Source organism: Odontomachus brunneus, unplaced genomic scaffold, assembly GCF_010583005.1.
Source record: "Odontomachus brunneus isolate Ranch 3 - 2012 unplaced genomic scaffold, Obru_v1 Obru_scaffold_033, whole genome shotgun sequence".
Taxonomy (NCBI): Eukaryota; Metazoa; Arthropoda; class Insecta; order Hymenoptera; family Formicidae; genus Odontomachus; species Odontomachus brunneus.
In genome coordinates, this window is record NW_022639483.1 from 2,461,420 (window position 1) to 2,473,233 (window position 11,814).

At 43.6% G+C, this 11,814-nt stretch overlaps 1 protein-coding gene across 2 annotated transcripts; it reads right to left on the reverse strand.

The window, feature by feature from the left end:
* Positions 1-6,322: 6,322 nt before the first annotated feature.
* On the reverse strand, positions 6,323-10,340 carry LOC116843540 (natterin-3-like). 2 transcript variants are annotated; one of them, XM_032814004.1, is made up of 4 exons: positions 10,174-10,340; positions 8,991-9,190; positions 6,584-6,733; positions 6,323-6,497 (listed from the first exon to the last, which is right to left on the reverse strand). In XM_032814004.1, exons 1-4 carry the CDS (start codon positions 10,178-10,180, stop codon positions 6,411-6,413), a joined length of 444 nt encoding a protein of 147 aa, XP_032669895.1. In that variant the 5' UTR covers positions 10,181-10,340; the 3' UTR covers positions 6,323-6,410. The 2 variants fall into 2 exon arrangements, with proteins under 2 accessions (XP_032669895.1, XP_032669896.1); XM_032814005.1 differs by having other exon boundaries at positions 10,092-10,295.
* Between the last annotated feature and the right edge of the window lie 1,474 nt (positions 10,341-11,814).

Genomic DNA, 11,814 nt, shown 5'->3' on the forward strand with positions numbered 1-11,814 from the left:
ATATATATATATATATATATATATATATATATATATATATATATATATATATAAATCACAACAATAAACGTCCACAATTAATCTCTCGAGATTTCTGTTGCATCGTGCGCATTCGTTGTTAGTCGATAAATGACCCCAATAAATGACCGGAAGTGAATCGACCACGGCAGTGGCGCGTCGCGCAACAATCGACCGGATAGTATCTTTTTACAATTTCGCGCCGGGAAAGAGCGGAGAAGAGCCATCACGCGCATCGTAACCTTAGCGCACACACTCTGTATTATGATGAGGCCATTACGAGGTCTCAGGGAAACAGGGGGCCCGATGCGACGAAGGTTGGCTGGCTGACTCGCTCGCGCGAGCACGAGCGCGTGCACGCATGCAGCCTCTAATGGCAGATGGTACTGGGGCCCGCGTGTGGGGCAGCTGCAAACGAGAAGGGCAGCACGAGTGAGAGGGCGAAGAGGAGAAGGAAATGGGGGAGGGGGAACCGGGGGCGATCCCGCGAAATTCGGGAGGACCGACCGGCCAACCCCCCGTGATCAACATGGGGGCCCCCTTCTGCTGCTGCTGCTGCTATTGTTACTGCTCGCCGGAACGCGACTAACCTGTTGGCCGTGGTTGGGCCCGTGCCAACTTGGCAATTATTGCGCTCGGGGAGAGAAAAAGGCCGCCGAAAAACCGGAACGAGCTGATAGCCGACGTGTGCGACGTGTGAGAGAGCGTGAATCTCGTTAGCCGCCATGTACCACGCGCGCGAGCGCGTGCCTGTTGCGGATGATGATGAAAAGCTCGCGCTCGCATCCGCTGGATGCGAGTAATGGATGTACGTTAAGCACGCGGACAGCGAGCCGTCGTCCGTTTCACGTTAGCCTCGCCGGTCCGGCGGTTCGATGCGCGCAGTCTGTAAATGGGAAATGCGCGCTCTGTCGTTTAGTAAATTGATTAGTATCGGTAGTGCCGTTTAATCAGATTAGAACGGAAAGCGACGACGCTCCGGGCGCACACCGTGCATCAAGATTTTCGAAAATTCACTTCCCCGTTTCGTCCATTTGGAGGAGCAACTACTTCAAGCGTAACGCGACTCGACGCTGCGTGAGAGAGAGAGAGAGAGAGAAAGAGAGAGAGAGAGAGAGAGAGAGAGAGAGTTGGATTTTCCTAAGTTTAATTTGATTTGATTCTAGACTCGTAGAAATTTGCCGCTGTTCTCATCGCAATTTTCCTCGTTTAATCCTTAAATACCGCGGCTGAATTTAGCCAGTCACTACGACGGGGAATAATGAGAAGAATTAGAAATTTGTATGCAACGCACCTGACACTTAATAACAAGATAATCGCGCTGGAGCTTTAACCTCTTCAGTGGGGAATTTAAATTTTATTATTATTATTAAACTGTGTGACTGCGCGATTCCCTCAGGACCGATTTTTTTAAATAAGCATATCTAGATTTCTTTCCTCTTTTGCTATTTTCTTTGAAAAATTTTGTAAAATGGAATACAAAGTATATTCAATTTTTATTTATATGTACCAATTGAGTATTTGAGTGAGCAAAACAATAGAATAGTTTTAATAAATCAAAAGGAACTTAATATTTTATCACGGAACTCTTCCGGACATATCACTTAAAGGATTAAACCCCCCCCCCCCTTCGTAGCAAATGAGCATCCAGTAACGATGAAGTATAAGGAACGTCTTTGCGACAATATGTTTCTCGCGTGCGAATTCATAACCGCTCGACCGAGACGGAATTCATAAGGATTCGGTTTCGTTCGTATTCATGGCTCCCGATGTATCAGAGAGGGAGAGAGAGAGAGAGAGAGAGAGAGAGAGAGAGAGAGAGAGACAGAGAGGACTGTGAATGCCACTGACTCCTTTAACGCTCCAGCCGATAAAACGGGACCTTATTATTGCGCTACGTGTCGGAACCAGTCCCATATGTATCGTACGGCCGTAGGCTCGTCCATCGAATCGGTGAATCCTCTGAACGAAACAGCAGCTGCAACGCTCTCGGCGCAGCGGGGAGAACAGCTGTCCTCCCTCTCTCCCGGCCCCTCCCTCTCTCTCTCTCTCTCTCTCTCTCTCTCTCTCTCTGTCTCTTTCTTATCCATCGCTTTCGAATCTGGATCCCAATTCTGGTTCTGGCTCTGGCTGCCGTATCTGTCGCGCCATATGGGTAGATTCGCCGCCCGCAGAGGCCCGCAGCTTCCAGAAAGCGGATTTGCCTAAATAAAATAAACGCCGCACTCGCGACGGCGCGATCGTACGAAAACCGACAGGAGCGAATCTGATCAAATGCGCGCGCTTCCTCTCTTTCTCTTTCTTTGTCTCTCTCCCAATAATGTTTTATCTTATTTATTTCAATCTCCATTGGCGAAACGTGAATTTTATTTTGCAGAACACATAGAGGAAGAGAAAGAGAGAGAGACTGAATCGATTTACAGAGAATGAGTTTACGCTTGCGAAATCTCTCACGACAAACTAACAAGTTGCGCTTTTTTCACCCTCCCGCTTCCACAAAACAGAAATTCAGCCAAAAATCTACATTTAAAAAATGTATTAACGATATTTATAAGGACGGCATATAAATGGGCATTTCTATAACGGGTTCCCCCTTATTGCGTTTCGACGATGTGACGGCCGATACGATTGACGCAACCGCAATAAGCGCGGATTTATCGAGGCGGTATATCGACGATACACGCCTCAGCTTTGTTCAAGCCACAGACATAGGTAAACAATAAAAAAAAACAATATACACGCACACATACAGCAACAGAGTATAAAGAAGTTAGTGGAAACGATGGAACCAGACTGCAGACGGACGTGAAAACGATCGGCGTGAGGTCTTTTATTTTGCGCACGAAAACGCCATTCGCTTATCTTCGCGTCGATATCGCAAAAACCGACACGATAACGCAAAAAGCGGCCTCTTTGCCGCGCGGAGAACTTAGACGCGCGTTAGAATCGACAATTTGTCATCGTTATTTGTAAAAGCAAAACACACACATTCTTCGGTAAACGACATGTCGCATCCGAGGTTCCGTAATTTGCGTCATACTTTCATGAGATCGATATTCATGATTCAACAACCATGAAGGAAGAAGGAAGATATAACGAACGTACTCCCTCTCGGAGAACTCGCTGATCGATACTGCGGCAGTGTATCGAGCCCAGGTCTAATTATCCGGCGCGTATCGCCGCTCTATCATTGAAAATTTTGTCCGGCCAAATCCGACCTCGCCCTCGGCCTAATAACGTCGCGCTCCCCTTCCGCGCATCCTCCGCGCTGATCATAGCGTAACGCGAATACCACGCAACGACGATGCGCGTGTCGATCAACTCGCAACGACGCCGACGGCGACAACAGCGGCGGCGAGGGGTGTTTCACCCTCTGTCGATCCTAGTCTGCATTGTCCGCCGATTCTGGTCTCGCCGCCAGCTGTTGCCATTTTTTTGTCTCTCCGCGCTCACCCCCGGGTCCTTTGTCGAACGCCATCCTCGTTCGTGCCAGCCGATCCGAGCCGAAATTAATCAAAAGGGGGACGATCGGCCGCACGTGGACAAGCCACCCTCTTGCGCGCAGACGCGCTCTTTTCCCCGATCAAAATATTAAATAGCGCAACCCCCCTTCGATTCCGCTTCGAGGCATCGAGGAACAATAAGAGAGAGGGATGAAAGACGAGGAGGAGGAGAAGAAACAGGAGAAGGTGGAGGGGGCGAAGCGAACGGCCACGTGCCAACCATGGGAATATAATGCCGCAACGGCCACGTGCCCACCACCTATCGGGTGTACCGGCAGAAAACGACCACTGGTTGCGTCGTCGTAGCAGCTTACCCTTCCAGCTCGCCCTTTCCTCTTCCCTATGCTCTCCTGCGTGATGTGCGCGGCGCACAATTATTTGCATTTGGGATTTACTTCGGACGATCTTAAAAGCGAGGAGCATGAAAATTGAATCGCCGCCGATGGGAAAACAGGAGGCCGCAGTTGGGTATATTTATAGCCGCGATTATGTGAACATGTGGCGATCAAACGCAAATAATTTTACGACTGTGTAGATTGATGTACACCGAGCTGTTTTATTTTCGCAGCGGAAAAGTGGATATTGATCTCTTGACACACTGCATCGCGCCTGCATAATTTTTATCTCCATTATGTCATTTTTGTTTGCTCAAACTCGCGGTTTTCAATTTATTACTTGCATTTTCGCTACACGGACAGAATTTTGCAGCAAAAATTACTGTAGAATTTTATAACCGGGAAACAGATCAATATTCCGCAGTGATTGTGACTATCCTCCCATTTCATACGCGCTATTTATATTTCAGGAACTGTGACATGGACTATTACAAAATGTGCAGTGTTTCTAGCGAAATTTACGTTGTTCCTTGCATTGAGAAAAAAATATTTGAAGATTTATTTATGGGTTATAAAATCGCGTGGGTCATTCACAGCAATAAACTTTATATTTCACAAAAATAAAATTTATATCCCATAAACAAATTCTCAAGTATTTTTTCTCTGTGTGGCGAGACAGATCTTATTGACAGTCTATTCCTGCACTATTAGAAACATAATAAAATGGAAAAGAGAATTTATTTTAAAACACAAAAAAAGCTATAATATTTTTTCCATATATAGATAAAGTCAACTGAAATCTATTTCCAGTTGGTGTTAACCTCCGACTTTCCAGCGAAAATTACTGAAAGGCTTAATGAGAGAAGTTGTTATAAAATTCTCGTAAAAATGACGATATCTTGTGACTCACGTTCTTATGCTGAATCACATCGATACGATCTCGTCGCGGCATCGTCGACGCGAGCGGATTAAACCGAAAGAGACGCGAACGACATGACGAATCGCGATTGGGTCATAACGCGCCCAAGTTACGATCCAGATTAAGAAAATGGGGTGAGCGGCGACGGCAATGCCGGTCGTCGCACAGTCTGGCGTGGCACCGCGCACTCTTTCCTATTCGCGTATTAACTAAGGGGTCGATAAATTACTTCTCTCCGCATGCTAATAGGAGCCGCACGAGGGTAGATAAGAACGCGATTCTCCGCCGACAACTCTGTAAAATTTTAATCTAAGTTCGACTCGGCGAAACTCTATGAAATGATATGGCGACATGATTTAAGACGCGGTTTGCAACCACGACATCTCGTGATACGCTCATATGATTGTCAGTGAAGATACAACAAAATGTGAAAGACCAAAGTAATAAAATATTAAGTAGAACATCTTGCGGATATTCTGAGAGAAATTGTCTTCGTTAAAATTACAGTCATTTTCCGTAATAATCATATTTCTTTTTGTTCTAACGAAGAACCTAGTAACGGCATAAAATATTATTATATATTTTTAAAAATATTTTAAATATATAATATAAATAAATATTTTTAAATATATAATAATATTATAAAATATTATTATATATTTTTTATAACACTGTAGTAGCGCTTGCTATGAAAATAATTTCGCTGACTATAATTTTTGCACTAGCGTGAAACACCCCATTGTTGATCACTTTTAGTCTATTAAACTCTAAAAAATCTGTTTTTTTTTTCTGATCAGCAGAGGTTTTTAACACACAGTTTTAGTTGCGGAATTCTCTTTTGGAATCATAGACCTTAGGCAAAAAGTTTAACTCAATATCGGTCGCAAGAAAAACCAGATTTTTTTCTAAAATATCAGTGACTAAAGGCATGTCAATAATGTATTTTACTCTATATTTTGTGTTTATATACTTCTTTATATACCTTTTGTTTGTATACTCTATATTTTGTCCTATCTTTATGTTTTATTCTATATTATAATTAAATACATTTAAATGTGTTAAATGACATTTTTTCTTTTCTTAGATGCATTAAATTAAAAATGCTTCTACAGTACAAACGTTAATTAATAGCTGATGCTAAACAGTTGCATGAAATCAACAAAAAATTATTTATAACCGGCTGATAAATAAAACATTTTTTTGTTAATTTTATGCTTAGTTAGCATAATTAGCATAATTAAGTTTAGCATAATTATGTTTAGCATCAGCCATTCATTAACGTTTGTATTTTCATCCTGTAAAAGCACTTTCAATTTGATGTATCTAATTAGAAAAAAAAGAGAAAACTACGAAACGTTAAGCCCAGCATCGCCTTGAAACGACAAGAAATATGTAGAAAGAAATATAACCGAGATAACATACTTGGTTTCGAACTTGGCTAATCCAGCTACTCCATCGAGTAAGTCTTTAGTAAATATCTCTTATTTTTTAGGTATCTTTCCTCTCAATGTGTGTATAGGTACTCGCCTACTGTGGATACGGAGCGAAACGTTTAAACCTAAAATATTTATTTTACATACAGACAGAATATGTTTCACTATTTTAGAATGTGTTGTTTTACAATCCGGTCCCAAGTCAGACTTGTACCAGGACCTCGTAGTCCCTATACGAGATCTCTTTGCCGTCGTACGGAATGTACAGACAACCATGGCTCCTATGAACCTGTCGGACAACAAATAATGTATCTCTCATCACGTCGTTCACACGCGTCCATCGAATGTGGCATAGTCGCGATTCTTCAGCGTTACCTTTCCTACGCAGGGCACTCTGTTGTGATGAGCGCGGCCGACGTACAACATCTCCCCGCTCGAGGTCCTTCCGGCTTCCACCGCGTTTGGCGGTACGTTACCGTTCTTCGAACGAACCCAGTTGAAAACAGGCGGGGCTCGTATCAGTACCTGAATTAAAAGCGAGCGTTTCTTCAAGTTATATCCGCTGGCCGGATCCGATCGCGCGAGGTACTCGAGTCAGCCAATGAAACGGTGTATACTGCCGCTCCTCGCGCACCCTTCCGACTCCACCCAAGGCAAATAGATTAATCCAGCTATCTATCGGCTAGAGCCGCGCGACTAAAGACGAGATGGCGAGGCTGCTTGTGTAAGCCGAACCAGAAGAAATTGATTCGAACGTGCGCGATCGAGTGCGCGCCACAGCAAACAGAGGGTTCGCCTAATGCGCGGCATCGCATACGATACACTCCAGTACCGTGTCGAAAACCGTCAATCAATACCGAACCCCGCTTTGCGCCTCCTTCGCTTTTCCCGACTTTCGCTTATCGAACGTTCCCGGGAAATCGCCGGAAGTAATCCTCGCTCTGTGTTTCAGCGATGCGAACGACGACGGTCGTTTCCGCTGTTACGTCGTAACTGGAGTTCCTCAAGTCAGAGTTGGGACATCGTCCGCCGCTTGTAAGGAGCGAGTAAATGAGTGAACAAGAGAGAGAGAGAGAGAGAGAGAGAGAGAGAGAGAGAGAGAGAGAGAGAGAAACTGCAACGCGCTTCATCGGTCTTAGAACTCCTCTCTCACTCCTAGCTTCACACTCCCACTAACTTCATCCCTATAAATGGCGGACAGGGCATAGACCAATCAGGAATCATCATCCCTTGTCCTAACTCTGACTAGAGGAACTTTAATAGCCATCGGCGATCGACACATTGAATGAAAAATATAGTTGCTTTCGGCGCCAACTATACTTTTTTATGATTTTAACCAGAAAAATAATTAGAAGAACCATCTTTTTAACATTTACTAAAACAATGGTTTTTCTAATTATTTTTGTGGTTAAAGTCACAAAAGCGTATAGTTGACGCCAAAGGCAACTATATTTTTCTTTCAATGCAGATACATGGTGTCTCGAATACGATCAGATTTCGTAAGATTCGTAGATTTCGTTTAAAGAGACGCGGAGTGATGTGGTAGAGGAAATCTAGAGAGGAGATTCAGGGGAGCGCGCGCCCAGTCGTTTCCGCGATATTGCAATATGCGAATTTCCGCGACTGATAACGCTGGTCAACAACTATCTTACACCGAGGAGATAAAAGTCAACTATTTTTACCAATTTTGACCTACCGAATTCAAATATAACAAATAAAATGTTCTATTGGCAACAGTTGTGGATGCACGACAATGGATTTTTTTGTATTTCCCTTCAAAATTAATATTACTTTATGTTTAGCAAATCATTGTAGACATATACCAACACTTTTGTTGAAATCAATATTTCGATGGTCAGATTACTCTGTTAAATCTATTTTATACGGCGGAAATTGTTTTATTGCTTTGTCAGAGTGTTTTATTGAGAGGCAAACAGGTTTCCACGCGTAAATTCGCTTTAGTAGCGCTTTAGTGGCTGAGAACTTAAAAGGAGGGATCTTATTTAAAACGTGTTCTTTCTTTCCTATGTTCCGTCTCTTCCGTTATGCTTCGAGCATTATTAATAGCGTTGTTGCACGTGTTGAATTGCAATGTATATTGCACAAGTGTGTTGGCAGAAGTAATTACTTTTGTTATATTTGTGGCGAATTTACTTTAGCGAAACAAATATATAAGTTAAGTCCATTGACATGTGAAACGAATGAATTGTACTTCGGGTGCAAAGCAGGAGATAATGATAAAATTGGGGCCCCTCATATCTGTTCTAATATATATAACGTAAAATGTCCTTTTCTCGAAAAGTCTGTTACGAACTAAACTTCCTGTTATTTTCTTGTTCACGATATGCAAACAAAAAGTTAAAAATTTTCTAATACCCAGTGTAATGCATGTCGCGCGATTGCAATCGTAATCTTATCTCTCATCGCGGAGATGAGACGAGCAGGTAATTCGCGCGGGCGAGACGTTACGTAAGCATTTTGCGCAAGCTCTTCAACTCGCTTATTAAAGTAAAAGAGGACAGTAGCGTTACGAAACCGACGCGTTCCGTGCCGTCCGTCCATGAAGGCTGAAGCACGCAAAAGTGCAAGACGCCTCTGCGTAATTGCGAATTAATCGATGACCCGAAAAATAGCGCGAAAGCCAAAGCCGTCGAAAATTGACGTTTGAGACGGCCGAAACTTCGGCGGAGAATTCCGGTGCAACGTGAAGGTCCGGTAGCGAAATTTGGCGGATGAAAGTGAACGTCGATCGAGTTTCTCGGCTGGCGTCAATAAATTATACCTCGAAGTTGTGTTTCGTGTGCTCGGCGCCTCCGTGAGCCACGTAAGCGACATTGTGATCCGGCTTCACTTTCGCTGGTATCATGTCACCCTGGTGATTAGCGCGTCCTACCACAAGATTGCTACCGTCCAGATCCCTCCCGATGGAGATCATCATGTGAAGATCGGAGTAGGGCACCGGCCACCTAACCCACTTGTATCCTGCGACGGAAATCATCGGTAGTCGCGCGATCGTTACTTTCATCTAATCGCTGATTGTGATTTTCGCGACGACGTTTGGATCGGTTATTTGGCTGGCGATAATCTCGCGTAAATAATACAATATGTCATTCAGAAATATGTGTATCAAAAATAATAAAAAAGTTATCATTCAGAGATATTTGTATCAGAAATAAATAATCATTCTTATGAATTTTTTACCTAAAGAAATCTTTGGAGCAAAGTAAAAAATGTTTACTTTCGTATATTTTCTTAAAGTATAACGTATATAAGTAACATAATTTATCATCCCGAAATATTTATACCAGAAGTAAATTATCATCCTTATACATGAATTTTCCATCCAGAAAAAAAACCTTTTCTTCCTTTGGAAAGTAAAGTAAAACATTTTTACTCTCGTATATCTTTTAATCGCTGAAATAGCACAATTTATCATCCAGCAATATTTATATCAGAAATAAATTATCATCTTTACGAATCCTTTACCTAGCAAACTCTTTTTTCTCTGGAGTGAAGTAATAAATTTACTTCCGTGTATTTTCTGGTCGCGTCTGTGACAATAAATTGTGCTTTCGTTGTGTACAATAAGTGGCTGAAAGATGTTTAAATATGAAATAATTATCAAAAGTCAAACGAGAGAGAGATTAGAATATAACTCGTTATCGAGGAAATATAGCTTCGAGATAACAAATAAAACTATATCCCAGGTGCTATATCAGTTCCGCATCGAGAGATAACCGCTACGTCGACGCAGCAAGTAATGTATCGTGAATCGTAATAACGAATAAATTTCTCGTTCTCTCCAACCGCGTTCTAAGTTACTCTCAGTTATCTGAATAAAACAATGCGACAGTACTTGCTCAATATCAATAATGGTACTTACAGTTCAACTTAATCATGCTCTCAGCCAATTATTTCTAAGTGTCGACTTTACTTTACACTAAGTGTCAATGTCATCCGCTTACCAGACATCGTTACTTCCTCGATCGTGGACGTACTGACACGTTATGATGGATGGCTGAGCGACACGGACGATAGTTCATGCGTGGCGGCGCATTTCGTCGGTAAGATTATCACCAAGTGTTGATACTTTGGGCGTTTACGAACTCCAGACTATATTCTCGCAGCTTATCAGTGTTATCGGTAACGCCGATTATAGATAAGCCACACGTCACGCAAAAGTTTATTTTTCATCGCACCGCGACGCCTTCCCTATTCAACACTTCTTCCCCATTCGCTCGTCGTGTCACCTGACCATCCTGTCGCGCGATAATGTTCCGCAACATTCGTATTGGTCCGTTCGATTTGCGCGCGAAAAAAATCTCGAACAATTCGAAGATTCGAGCGAGCGTAGCGTGTATCTTTTGACACGTGTACCACGTTAGTCATCAATACGACCAATCATTCGCGATAATACATATTGTGATACTCGTATTGGTCTGTCTGGCTCGTGCGCGGAAGAAATTCCGACGATTCAAAGATTCACACAAGCGCAGCGTGTATCCTCTGACGTCTACCACGTTAGTCATCGATACGGCCAATCATTCTCGATAATACAATCGTTGCGTCTGATAGCTTTACGATGACTCGCGGTCCGAGAACTGCACGAAGTGCGGGCAATACATTTTCCACTTATTTCGAGCCACTTGAGCCCGCCGATTCTCCGACACGAGATACGCGCGGCATTTTAATCAAATATCACCGTGTCAAAATAAAATGGAACATTCGGGGCCGAAGTGATTTATCGTGCGCGGCAAAGAGTTTAACGACTGAATGCTGGTAAAAGAGTTGGAAAACTAGCCAATTGTGCGAACAGCTTGACGCGTCGCTCGGCTCTCCGTCGCTACGTTTCGCCGCCGTTACGTCGCCGAGCGTCGCGATATATCGCGAGCGGCAGCGAGTGAAGGCGACGGTGAAGGAACGAACTTTCTCGTTCGCGCGCGCAGCAGGAAGCGAACGATTTGCCGTGCTCATCGACTCCGAGCGAGGAGAGGCGGCGTGGCGGCTCTTACGTAGCGTATCGCCGTCGTGCAGAAACACGCGTTACGTCCTCGCGATTCGCGCTTCGGGAGACCGTGCACCGGGTACTCGCTCATTATCGTCAGGTGGAATTGTGCTCCATTGCGTAATGAGAGAAAATACGGTCCGGCTACAAGGAGCGAACGAAAGGGGACGACGAGGATGGCCAGAAGGTGTGCATCCAGTCGTCGTGATGTAAGAACGATCCTCCGCTCGGCGAAACGGCACGGATGGGGTCGAAACGCGATGGAAATCGCGATGCAATTGCCCATGCTGCATAATCGTATCTTACTCTTCGCCAGAGGTCTATCGTATTCGCAGTCCCGCCGTTATTCGGCAACCCCACGTCATAAATTTCCGATTGGTTGCTAATGTATGCTTCTTTCACGTGCAAATTATCAATCCAACTGCAGTATAACAGTCCGTGAATCCGTAATTAATCGTACACTCAATCAAAATTTGTCAATGATTCGTAGCTATAAATATCAATCCAAGTGTGTGTGTGTGTGTATGCAAAATGCGCGAAATTAGCAAGCGCAGATTTCGGCTGAATAACTTCGTCATCGTCTCTCGTAGTTATCTAATCG

Coding starts and splice junctions, on each gene's coding strand:
- LOC116843540 (XM_032814004.1), bottom strand. Junction 6,734..8,990: donor ACACGAAACACAACTTCGAG/GTATAATTTATT, acceptor CTTTTAATTCAG/GTACTGATACGAGCCCCGCC. Junction 6,498..6,583: donor GAGTGCCCTGCGTAGGAAAG/GTAACGCTGAAG, acceptor GTTGTCCGACAG/GTTCATAGGAGCCATGGTTG.